The 12,776-nt window shown below is 41.2% G+C and overlaps 1 protein-coding gene across 5 annotated transcripts in view; it reads left to right on the top strand.

Annotated features, from left to right (window-relative positions):
- Positions 1 to 6,123: 6,123 nt before the first annotated feature.
- The window catches only part of BST1 (bone marrow stromal cell antigen 1), a 29,384-nt gene continuing 22,731 nt past the window's right edge, over positions 6,124 to 12,776 (top strand). For 4 of the 5 annotated variants that reach the window (XR_009540385.1, XR_009540386.1, XM_060148478.1 and 1 more), the window contains exons 1-3: positions 6,124 to 6,420; positions 7,531 to 7,657; positions 9,767 to 9,902. Coding sequence is in view for 3 of the 5 variants with exons in the window: in XM_060148478.1 (XP_060004461.1) it covers positions 6,227 to 6,420; positions 7,531 to 7,657; positions 9,767 to 9,902 (457 nt within the window). In the remaining 2 variants the exon portion in view is untranslated. Of the gene's footprint in view, positions 6,421 to 6,674; positions 6,722 to 7,530; positions 7,658 to 9,766; positions 9,903 to 12,776 lie in introns of those variants that run through there. The other variant, XM_060148480.1, reaches the window with a different exon arrangement.

The raw sequence follows: 12,776 nt of genomic DNA, 5'->3' as shown, positions 1-12,776 counted from the left end.
AGAGAAGAGCTAACACCCATCCTTCTCAAACTCTTCCAAAAAGTTGCAGAGGAAGGAGCACTCCCAAAGTAATTCTACGAAGCCACCATTACCCTGATATCAAAACCACACAAAGATATAACAAAAAAAGAAAATTACAGAAATATATCACTGATGAATATTAATGCAAAAATCCTCAACAAAATACTAGCGAACAGAATCCAACAACATATTAAAAAGATCATACACCATGATCAAGTGGGACTTATCCCAGGGATGCAAGGATTCCTCAATATACACAAATCAGTCCATGTGATACACCATATTAACAAATTGAAGAAGAAAAAGCATATGGTCATCTCAATAGATGCAGAAAAAGCTTTTGACAAAATTCAACACCCATTTATGATAAAAACTCTCCAGAAAGTTGGCATAGAGGGAACCTACCTCAACATAATAAAGGCCATATTTTGCCACAGCAAAATGGTGAAAAACTGAAAGCATTTCTTCTAAGGCCAGGAACAAGACAAGGATGTCCACTCTCACCACTGTTATTCAGCATCATTTTGGAAGTCCTAGCCATGGCAATCAGAGAAGAAAAAAGAAGTAAAAGGAATCCAAATTGGAAAAGAAGCAGTAAAACTGTCACTGTTTGCAGATGACATGATACCATACATAGAGAATCCTAAAGATGCCACCAGAAAACTACTAGAGCTAATCAATGAATTTGGTAAATTTGAAGGATACAAAATTAATGCACAGAAATCTCTTGCATTCATATACACTAATGATGAAAAATCTGAAAGAGAAATTAAGGAAACACTTCCATTGACCACTGCAACAACAACAACAAAAATACCTAGGAATAAACCTACCTAACGAGACAAATGACCTGTATGCAGAAAACTGTAAGACACTGATGAAAGAAATTAAAGATGATACAAACAGATGGAGAGATATACCATGTTCTTGGATTGGAAGAATCAATATTGTGAAAATGACTATACTACCCAAAGCAATCTACAGATACAATGCAATCCCTATCAAATTACCAATGGCATTTTTTATGGAACCAGAACAAAAAATCTTAAAATTATTATGGAGACACAAAAGACCCTGAATAACCAAAGTAGTCTTGAGGGAAAAAAACAGCTGGACTAATCAGACTCCCTGACTTCAGACTATACTACAAAGCTACAGTAAAAAAGACAATATGGTACTGGCACAAAAACAGAAATATAGATCGATGGAACAGGATAGAAAGCCCAGAAATAAACCCATGCATCTATGGTCAACTTAGCTATGACAAGGGAGGCAAGGATATACAATGGACAAAAGCCAGCCTCTTCAATAAATGATGCTGAGAAAACTGGACAGCTACATGTAAAAGAATGAAATTAGAACACTCCCTAACACCGTACACAAAAATAAACTCAAAATGGATTAGAGACCTAAATGTAAGACTGTACACTATAAAACTCCTAGAGGAAAACATAGGAAGAACACACTCTGACATAAATCACAGGAAGATGGTTTTTTGATCCACCTCCCAGAGTAATGGAAATAAAATCAAAAATAAACAAATGGGACCTAATGAAACTTAAAAGCTTTTGCAAAGCAAAAGAAACTACAAACAAGACGAAAACGCAACCCTCAGAATGGGAGAAAATATTGGCAAATGAATCAACGGACAAAGGATTAATATCCAAAATATATAAACAGCTCATGCAGCTCAATATTAAACAAACAACCCAATCAAAAAAATGTGCAGAAGACCTAAATAGACATTTCTCCAAAGAAGACATACAGATGGCCAAAAGGCACATGAAAAGCTGCTCAACATCACTAATTATTAGAGAAATGCAAATCAAAACTACAATGAGGTATCACCTCACACCAGTTAGATTGGCCATCATCAGAAAATCTAGAAACAACAAATGCTGGAGTGGGTGTGAAGAAAAGGGAACCCTCTTGCACTGTTAGTGGGAATGTGAATTGATACAGCCACTATGGAGCAGTATGGAGATTCCTTAAAGAACTAAAAATAGAATTACCATATGACCCAGCAATCCCACTACTAGGCATATACCCAGAGAAAACCATAATTCAAAAAGACATGTGCACCCCAATATTCATTGTAGCACTATTTACAGTAGCCAGGTCATGGAAGCAACCAAAATGCCCATCGACAGACAAATGGATAAAGGAGATGTGATACACAGATACAATGGAATATTACTCAGCCATAAAAAGGAACGAAACTGGGTCATTTGTAGAGACGTGGATGTTTCCAGAGACTGTCATAGAGAGTGAAGTAAGTCAGAAAGAGAAAAACAAATATCGAATATTAACACATATATGTGGAACCTAGAAAAATGGTACAGATGAACCGGTTTTCAGGGCAGAAATTCTCACAGATGTAGAGAACCAATGTATGGACACCAAGGGGGTAAAGTGGCAGGGGGAGGGGGTGGTGGTATGATGAATTGCAAGATTGGGATTGACATGTATACACTAATATGTATAAAATGGATAACTAATAAGAACCTGCTGTATAAAAAATATATAAAATAAAATTTAAAAAAAAAAGAAAAAGAGCACAAAGTTCAAACTATTATTGTGTCCAAGGTCTTTAAGATATAATATATGGGGGTGGGATAGAGAAGGTGGGAGGGAGACGGAAGAGGGAGGAGATGTGGTGATATATGTATATATATAGCTGATTCACTTTGTTATAAAGCAGAAACTAACGCACCATTGTAAAGCAATTATGCTCCAATAAAGATGGTAAAAAAAAAAGAAAAAGAAAAAATGATATATGACCCTAGGAATTCCCTGGAGGTCCACTGGTTAGGACTTCGTGCTTTCACTGCCGATGGTATGAGTTCAATCCTGTGTCAGGGGACTCAGATCCTGCAAGCTGCTAGGCGTGGAAAAAAAAAAAAGGTATGACCCTAACTTATTTTGTCAAGTCTCAACCTGTACCCTATTTATCAGTCAAAATAAAACTTTACCTTTTTCAGGAGAAGCCCCATGCTTTCCCGTTATTCTGTATTTGCTCAGGCAATTGGTTCCATCTGAAATCTCTTTTCCCCCAATTCTGTATATCAGCATCTTATTCCTTCTAGAACTTCATGTAAGGAGAATAAAAAAGTGTGTATTATTTTATATCTAGCTTCTTTCATTTAGCATATACATTTTTTTTACATTCTTCAGTGTATCAGTAGTTCTTTCCTTTGCACTGCTTAGTAGTATTTTATTGTAGCCTATATCACAATTTGTTTATTCTTCTCTTGTTGGGTATTTGCATTGTTTAGGGGTTACTATGAATTAAGCTGCTGTGAACATTTCATGTATAAATCTTTGGGCAGGCATATTTTCATTTTCTCTTTGGTACATACCTAGTAGTGGAATGTCTTTTTTGGTGAGGTATCTGCTCAACTATTTTAAAAGCAGATACCATTTAAAAATTTGGGTTGTTTTTCTTATTTTTGAGTTGTCAAATTCTTTCTATTTTCTGGATATAAATGTTAAAGCATTAATTGAAACCGTGCACCTCAGATTGCAACTTGAACCCATGCGGCCGGGACTTGAACATGGCCAAAACCCTGCTTGGGACTCGAACTCACGGTGTTTTAATTAGAATCACTCACCTGGTGTCTGGACTTACTGAGGCTCATGTTCTTTGTGTCTCAGCGTGGAAAGAATTCAGTGAGAGACAGAGTGATAGGTAAGAAGCAGATTTATTTAGAGCGAAACACACTCCACAGACAGAGTGTGGGCCATCTCAGAAGGTGAGAAAGGCACCAAGGTATGAGGTTGTCAGTTTTTATAGGGGTGGGTAATTTCATAGCCTAATGAGTGGGAGGAGTATTCCAGCTGGTTCAGGAAGGGATGGTGATTTCCAGGAATTGGGCCACCGCCCACTTTTTGATCCTTATGGTTGGCCTTGGAACTGTCATGGCACCTGTAGGTGTGTCATTTAGCTTGCTGATGTGTTACAGTGAGCATATACTGAGGCTCAGGGTCTAGTGGAATTTGACTTATCTGCCATCTTGGACCCATTTGGTTCTAATCAGTTTATGTCTCATCCTCTGGCTATGTCATTGTTTCAAAGGTTGTGCCCTGCCGCCTTCCCTCCTGTTTCATAATCAGCATTTACTTTATTATGACTTGTGAATATTATTCATGGCTGAGCTTAGAGAATTATATGACTATATATTTTTTTCTTATAAACTTGCTTAACTAGAGGTAGTAATCGTCTCCCTCCCCCTCCCCACCAGCTTATTTGATTGGTATTCTACATACATTTATGATTATGGTTAAATTCTCTGCAAGACATATAAATCTCACAATGCATTCAAAAGCATCAGTCAATACTTCAGGTGGTATGTGTGTGATTTCTTTCCCACTGTCTCTCTCTCTCTCTCTTTTTTTTGTTTCTTGGAAACATCCTTCCTAGAGCTGTCAGCACAATGAATGGAAATTACTTGCTCTCAAGTTCATCTCTGAAACTTCATACTCTTGAGATTTATCTTAAAAACTTCCAGAGAGAAGGTCAAATAAACAGGATTAGGAAAAGGGCTCTAGATTTTTCAATAGTAACATAGAAATCAGAGAACAGTGGAGCACTGCCTTCAAAATTTTGAGGGAAAATGATTTGCAACTTAAAATTCTCTCTAACCAAACTCTCAATCAAGCATGAGGGTAGAATAATGACATTTTACATTATTATGCAAAAGTCAAAAAATTTAGCCCCTATGGCATCTTCTCAAGAAGCTATTGGAAGGTGTGCTCTAGACAAGGGATCTAGGAAACAGGGCATCAATCCAGGAGAGACAAGAACAGGCATCTTCCTGGGCCACTGCAAGACAACTATGCAGCAAGTTGAGAGCAGTAAGCTCAGACTGAGACAGTAAACTGGACAAAAAAGGGTGTTTCCAAGAAACAAAAAGAAAAGAGAGAGAGAGAAAGAAATCACACACACCACCTGAAATATTGACTGATGCTTTTAAATGCATTGAAAGATTTACATGCCTTGTAGAGAATTTGACCATAATCATAAGTGTACATATAATATCACAAACAAACAAATAAGCCAGTGGTTGGGGATGGTGGAAGGGAGACTATTATTACCTCTAGGGTAAGCACGAAGTTCACAAGAAAGGAAACAGAATCATAGAATACTACAACTCAGCCATGAATAATATTCACAAGTCATAATAACATAAATGCTGATTACTGAGTTAAAGCTTTGGATAAAAAGACTTGGACAATGAAGGGTGCAGAAGGATGCCTTTTGAGGATGTGTGGGGTTAAAGATAGAATTTCCTTTGACGTGGTGGGAAGTCATAGAATACCATCCAAAATGGAAACATCAAGAAACAGCATACAGGCATATTATTTGGAAATGTGGAAGTAAATGCCAGGAAAACAAAAACAAAATACCGGTTGAAATACTTTAAAATGCTTATATCTGGAAAGTGGACTCGAGTTAGGGAGGGGCTGGACGGGACAATGAGAGTTTGGGTAGTAAACTTTAAAAATAGAAAAGAGAGATTAAAATAAAATATTCCAGAACCCTCCACCCTACCTCTCACGGGCCTCCCACATTTATCACATCTGCCAGGCACATAGCTATCATGACCGTAGGAATTGAGGACTTGGCCCTCCAGTGAGTTCTGTTAATCTCAAATCTCTACACTGATTGTCTCTGGAATTTTGCATCTATCTGGAAGGGAGATTGTGACCTCCGACAAGCTACTTAACTTCCCTGAATTCACGCACCTGTAAATGGGAGTGATAAACCTAGCTTGGAGGGGTATTGTGAAAAGGCAATGAAAATTATGCTTGCAAAGTGGTTGGCACATAGTAACAGCTCAATAAATATTAGCTTTTGTGGTTATTATTTCCTGAAAACAAACACCGTCCACTCATCATTAGCCAGTGAGAAAGAGGGTGTCTGTGAAAGTTGTCATTGTTTGAAGCCAGAAAAATCTTCCTTCGGGAGGCCGAACTCGCCTCACCCCTTCTCCAACCTTGCTTCTTCTTTGGGCCTCCCACCTCGTGGACTCCGGCCGAGATTAGCCGAGGGCAATACTCCTGCTCCCGGAAATATCCCAACTCAGTTCCGGAGCTGAAACAGAAAGAGAGACAGCAAGTGAGCGCCGGTTCCGTTAGGGCTCGGGGAGTCACCTCAGCGCGACGGGAGGAGGCGAGTCTGGGAGGCACCCCCAAAGTGACTGCGATGGAAGCCCGGGGGTGCGCGCGGTCCCGGCGGCCGCTGCCGGCGCTGCTGCTGATCCTGCTGCTGCCGCCGGCCGCGGGCGCTGCAGGCGCTGCGGACGCGCGCTGGAGCGGGCAGGGCACCACCCCGCACCTTCAGAGCATCTTCCTGGGCCGCTGCGCGGAGTACATTGCGGTGCTGAGCCCCGAGCTGCGGTGAGCGCGGCGGCTGGCGAGGGAGCCGGAGAGGGAGAGGAAGGGAGGGGGAGAGGAAGGGGAGGAGGAGGGGGGAGAGGGAAGGAGGATGGGGAATCTACTGGGGAGGCTGCACTGGGTGGGGTCTGGAGGTGAAGGGTGTGTGTGTGTGTGTGTGTGTGTGTGTGTGTGTAAAAATGAAGCGGGTGTTGGAGAGTGGATGAGGATTAGGTAGTGGTGAGTTTGGACGACAGCCAGCGTAAGGTTAACCGGAACCCATGACCCAGGAATATGGTCTCCAGCTGGAATTCCCCGAGTCCGGGTACTTTGGGAATTCAAATTTCAGGTCTCCTAATTTAGAGGACTTTTAAAGTTTGAGTCTCTCTTGCCAGCACTGTGCTTCTTACTAATTTTTGCTCCTTCCTTGGACACATGTTTTCTGTTTTCATGAAGTCCCTCTCTTGTGCCAGTTGTTTTTATTGTGACAGATTTTAGGCCAATAAAAAAGAATGGAAAAAAATGGGAACACCCACGGAACACCATGTTACCACCCAGCATAAGAAATAAGTTACAAATGGGGTGGGAAATGGTTTTGGAAAGCTAGGTTGGACTTAAGGAGTTGCAGCGGACACTGGAAGTCATACTTTCTGCCTTAGCAGGAGGTGGAACAGTCTTTTTCTGTGCTCACTCCTGATTTTACAAGGTCGCATGTCCGCCTGATCTCACCTGGCCCCCAACCCCAGGATGGACCTGTGTCTAAATGAAGGGGCACCTGAAGCTGGCAGCCCATGTGGTTTATTGGAATCGTCACCTCTGGCTCTGTGCATTTTCTGCTGTCTCTGTGAGCCTGTTCTAAGTTCTAAGAAATGTGTGTTGCACCTCTGAAAGACACTTCCACTGTCAGATTTCTAAATCCATCACCAAAGTTATTTTTCTTCCTCTTCTGAATTGGGGTTAATGCAAGAGTTATGACAATTTCCTGTCTTTTTTGTATGCCCAGTTCTGCAGAGTTGATATTTGACAAAATCACTAGTAAAAAACTTGGAGAGAGAAACGGAAATATATCACACTGGAATGTGGTCTTTTGTTTTGTTTCTTCTTTTTCTTTTTTAAACTTGTACTTTTCCGCAGGGACAAGAACTGCACAGCCATCTGGGAAGCCTTTAAACTGGTGCTGGATAAGGATCCCTGTTCTGTGCTTCCCTCAGATTACGACCTTTTTATTAACCTCTCCAGGCACTCCATTCCCAGAGACAAGGTAACTCTACCTTCGCCTCGGTAAAACGTTGCTCTGTCTCTATAGAGACAGACAGTGTCCAGGCCAAGCAGCCAACTCACAATGTGCGCCAGGCTCTCTGGTGGGAAAGTGGCTCTGTCTTCAACGGTGCTCCTGGGTCTCCTGCCTGTCCTGGGCAGAAGGAACTTTCCTAAGTCAAGAAGTCAGTGCAAAACCCACAAGAACATCAGGGCGTCACCACACCTTTCCCACGGGGCCTCTGCACCTGGCTAGTTCTGAACAATCTCCATCCTAACTGGCTCGAAAGACCTGAACCTGAGTACTTCAGAAAACCCTCTATGTCAGTATCCTCCCGGGAGACCAATCCCTCCTCTTAACAGGTCTTAAGATTATATCCATTCAGGACCAGTTTCTTGAAGAAACTGGTTAACATATAATCATGTGGTTTACATGTCTGTATTCTGTCTGCACTCTAAGCTCTAATACAGTGAAAGTAAATGAGAACATCTATGTAAGTTGCTTATTTAGAACAGTATCTTGAGTTTAAAGAAAGTTAGATATCATTTTTATTTCTCTGACATAAATTTTTTTTTTCTTAATGAAGGACATATTTTTGACATAAATTTTTTTTAAACATCTTTATTGGAGTATAATTGCTTTACAATGGTGTGTTAGTTTCTGCTTTATAACAAAGTGAATCAGCTATACATATACATATATCACCATATCCCCTCCCTCTTGCGTCTCCCTCCCACTCTCCCTATCCCACCCCTCTAGGTGATCACAAAGCACTGAGCTGATCTCTCTGTGCTATGTGGCTGCTTCCCACTAGCTATCTATTTTACATTTGGTAGTGTATATATGTTCATGCCACTCTCTCACTTCATCCCAGCTTACCCTTCCCCCTCCCCATGTCCTCAAGTCCATTCACTATGTCTTTTTTTTTAAGATTCCATATATATGTGTTAGCATGCAGTATTTGTTTTTCTCTTTCTGACTTACTTCACTCTGTATGACAGACTCTAGGTCCATCCACCTCACTACAAATAACTCAATTTCGTTTCTTTTTATGGCTGAGTAATAGTCCATTGTATATATGTGTCACATCTTCTTTATCCATTCATCTGTTGATGGACGCTTAGGTTGCTTCCGTGTCCTGGCTATTGTAAATAGGTTGACACAAATTCTTAACTTGATTTTTTTCATTGTAAAGCCATGTAACATTGATGTTTACAAATGAAAACATCTTAACATTGATTTTTTTCATTTGTAAAGGCAGGTAAATGGAGCTGGGAGGTTCAAACACATAATAGGCTGAAAACATGATTTTTGAGTATATGTTGCCTTTGAACCTTGCAGCCTCTTGGTCAGTAAAAAGGGGAGCTGTTATTTTTGTTCTCCTTCCTCATGGACTTTGGTTGATAAACTCAGTAAATACTGAGCTAATTCCATGTACCAGGTGTTGTTCTCAGAGTTTCAGATGCAACAGGGAACAAAACAGCCTCTGCCCTCGGGAAGCATCCAGTCTAGACAGAGATTGCTGGTTGGAATACTGAGGATCTGATGGCATGATGAGGGGATATTGTTATTTGTATTATTATTATGTGAAAACATTGTAACTTCATAGTAATGTATTTTTGAGGCACTTTACCCTTTAGGAATTCAATTTGTGATTGCATATCATCCTAACCACAGCTCTGGGAGAAGAGGAAGTGTTCATACTCCCCATTTTCCACATGTGGAAACTGAGGCACAGGGAGATTACATGGCTTGTTCAAGATCACACATTTAGTATGTGACAGACCCAAAATTTGAACACAGGTCCCTTGATTTAAAAAAAAAATCGATCTATAATTTTTTAACTACTAGAAAAAATATATATGTATGTATGTATCTATATTTTTTCTCTGCTGGGAAAATATTTCATTAACATTTGCATGATACCCTTGGAATAAAGAAAAGAGAGCTGGTAGCACTCTCTGAATGGGTAACTAAAGACAAAAACAAAGAAGGTTCAGTTGTTGTGAGGCAAGTCCCAGGTGAATGAGAAATGGTTGGCCTGACTTGTCTTGATGATACTGTGCCTGAAGAAATCTGTTTTGATTTCATTTTGTGTTGGTTTTTCCTTAGTCCCTATTCTGGGAAAACAACCACCTCCTTGTCACCAGCTATGCGGAGAACGGCCGCCGCTTTATGCCACTGTGCAATGTTCTGTATGGCATGGTCGGAGATTTCTTGAGCTGGTGTCGACAGAAAAATGCCTCTGGTAAGACTTCTGCACAAATCACAAGAAAAGTCAGGGTTCCTATTTACTATGCATATGCCATTTGTGCTAAGTCCTTTCATATGCATTTTTATCTCTTTGGATTCCGCCCCCCTCAAATCCTCTCAGGTAAAGTGGTCATAATAATAATTAAATAATAACAATGATAATAGAGGAAGAGAATCTATCTTTTGCTAGGTACTGTTCTAAGCACTTTATGGGTATTAACTCATTTAATCCCTGCAACAGCCCCATGGGATAGGTCCTATCCTGATTCCTATTTTGACAAACGAGAAAAGTGAGGCACAGCAAGATTGAGAAACTTGCTTAGGATTGCACAGTGCGTAAACAGCAAAGTCAGAGTCTGACTCAGAGTCCTGCATGACTCTGCCTCACTATCCCCATTTTCCAGAGGCGGAAACTGAGGCTTTGGGAGGTTAAATGACTTGAAGTACTAGGGCCAGGATTCTCCCCTCTTCTCACTGATTCTGAAGCTGCTCCAGGCCACCAGCAGATATTTTGAGATTCAAATTATTGACTTAAAAAAAAAAAAAAAGCACAACGTGAAAGCTGAGAGTTAAGCTTTATTTAGGGCAAAATGAGGACTATAGCCCATTAGACAGATAGCTCTGAGAAACTGCTCCAAAGAGGTAGGGGGGAAGGGTCACTGTTATGTACGATTTTAATGAAGGGGGTGGGTGTGTGGAGTCAGGCACACATTTTGGCAGAGACCTGCTGCTAGTCACAAGGAACAGATGTCACCGTTAATAATTTTAGTACTTTCCTAGATATGAGGAGATGCAAGACTTGGGCTCATAAAATCTTCTCCTGAAACTATTTAACTATCTAAAGACCTGTTATGCCAGCTTTTCCCACAGCACAGAGTGCCTCATTCCTGATCACCCTGAACTCCTTTCAGGGGGTGTTGAAGGTCAGCGGCTGCAGCGGCTCATGATTTAATACTTGTAGAGGTAGATGGCAGGTGGCAATTTTGTAGTTGGCAAAATCACAGTGAAAGTTAAAGTCACAGGGGCTGGCCTGATGGTAAGGAAAACGCTCTTCATTCATCAACTCCCACGCTAGGAGCTGGTGATGCAGCGGTCTCTGCCCTCAGGAAACATGTAGTTTTGTGAGTGCAGAGAGGTGTGCTCTGAGGCGGGAATGACCCAGAGCTAGGGAGTAGCAGAGGGAGACACCGGCATAGACCAGAGCCTCGGGAAGCTTCCTGGCGGCTTCCTGGCGGCTCCATTCATTCCCCCATCTATAAAGTTTGTAGAGCGCCTCCTCCGTGCCAGTCCTTGCTCTTCTAGGCACTGGGAACACAGCAGAGAATAAACCAGGAAAGTAATACCTCATCCTTACTTTATAGGGGCAGGGGTGGAGGTAAGACCATCAACAGGCAAGTAAAAACATGTATGTATAGTTCGCCTTAAGATTATAAAGGTTACAGAGCAAAACAAAGCAGGGAAAAGAGGGTAGGGAGTGCTGGCTGGTAAGGAGGGGAGAGGGAAGCATTGCAGTTTTACACAGGCCCGGCGAAGGCCTCACTGAGAAGCTGATGTTTGAGCAAAGACCTAAAGGACTTGAGGAAGAGCATTTCCTGACAGAGGGAACAGCACATGCAAAGGCCTTGAGGTGGGAGCGTGTATGGCATATTTAAGGCACAGAAAGGCAGGCAGTAAGTGAAGAGACAAGTAGTAGACTGTGAGGCTAGAGGAATAAAGGAGGGCCAGACAGCACAGGACATCGTGAGGATGCGGACTTTCACTTTGCGTGAGACGGGAAGCATGGCAGGGTGCAGATCAAATGGACATGGCCATTCTTCCAGTGGACTGTGACCAGGAAGCCTCAGTTTGATGATCCTACAGAGGGTGAGGGAGCATGGAGGAGGGGTGAGATGGAAAGATCATGAAGGGAGGGAGACGGTGGTATACTACAAATTAATAGCTGGTCTTGGACCCCCTGGTTCCTGGCGCACAGCTCCTGAAACCCTTGGGCTCTGAAGAGTGATGAGTGTCTTTTGTATGGTAATGGGATGACTGGTGGTTGGGAGCCCCTAGATAGCTTCAGATGCGGGCTGGTCACCAAAAAGATAGAGGCATCATTAGAGAGTTGGGACTTTCAGCCCCATCCTCTGTCCTCTGGGAAGGGGCGGGGGACTGGAGATTGAGTTAATCACCAATGGTTTAATCAATCTACTAATGGTTAATCAGTCTACTTAATGAAATCTCCATAAAAAACCCTCTCTGATGGGGTTTGGGGAGCCTCCAAGTTGGTGAGCACATCGAGATGCTGGTGCTCCCAGAGGGAGCAAGGACGCTCCGTGTGTTTCCCTTCAAGAAGTTCACATTTTGCCCTGCTTTGTTCTCCCTGGAACGAATTGTCAATTAGCACTTTCTCCTTTTGTTATAGAGTAAATGGGGAACAAATCCCATTATATATCTGCTGAATTTTGTCTTTAAAATTTTTTTTAATGTAATACATTTTAACATTTTCTATATTTTAAATGTTATAAAATTTCTATTTTCTGATTAAGGACTGTTACTTTCTTGGTCTATTTTTCTTGTATTTACTTCTAAGACCTGGGTTAATTGGAGAAGGCATTTCTCCCAACAATGGAAAAAAAAGTTATATATGTAATAAATATAATTTTTTAATATATAATTTTTAATATGGACATAATGTATAATATAATATTATTATATATATTTCTTGGATATATGTGTGTGTATATATATATATATATCACTTGCTAGAGCTCCAGTAGAGAATTAACCCAGCTGTTTAGTTCTCTGCTTTCCTCACATTTGTGCCGAGCACAATGACAAATGTCTGTGGGCAGAGCTATGAATGTTAAGCCCATACACATTATGTAGA

The sequence above is a fragment of the Lagenorhynchus albirostris genome, chromosome 4, assembly GCF_949774975.1.
Source record: "Lagenorhynchus albirostris chromosome 4, mLagAlb1.1, whole genome shotgun sequence".
NCBI classification, from domain to species: Eukaryota; Metazoa; Chordata; class Mammalia; order Artiodactyla; family Delphinidae; genus Lagenorhynchus; species Lagenorhynchus albirostris.
The sequence above is the reverse complement of the archived record's forward strand: the minus strand, read 5'-3'. Positions and strand labels throughout refer to the sequence as shown.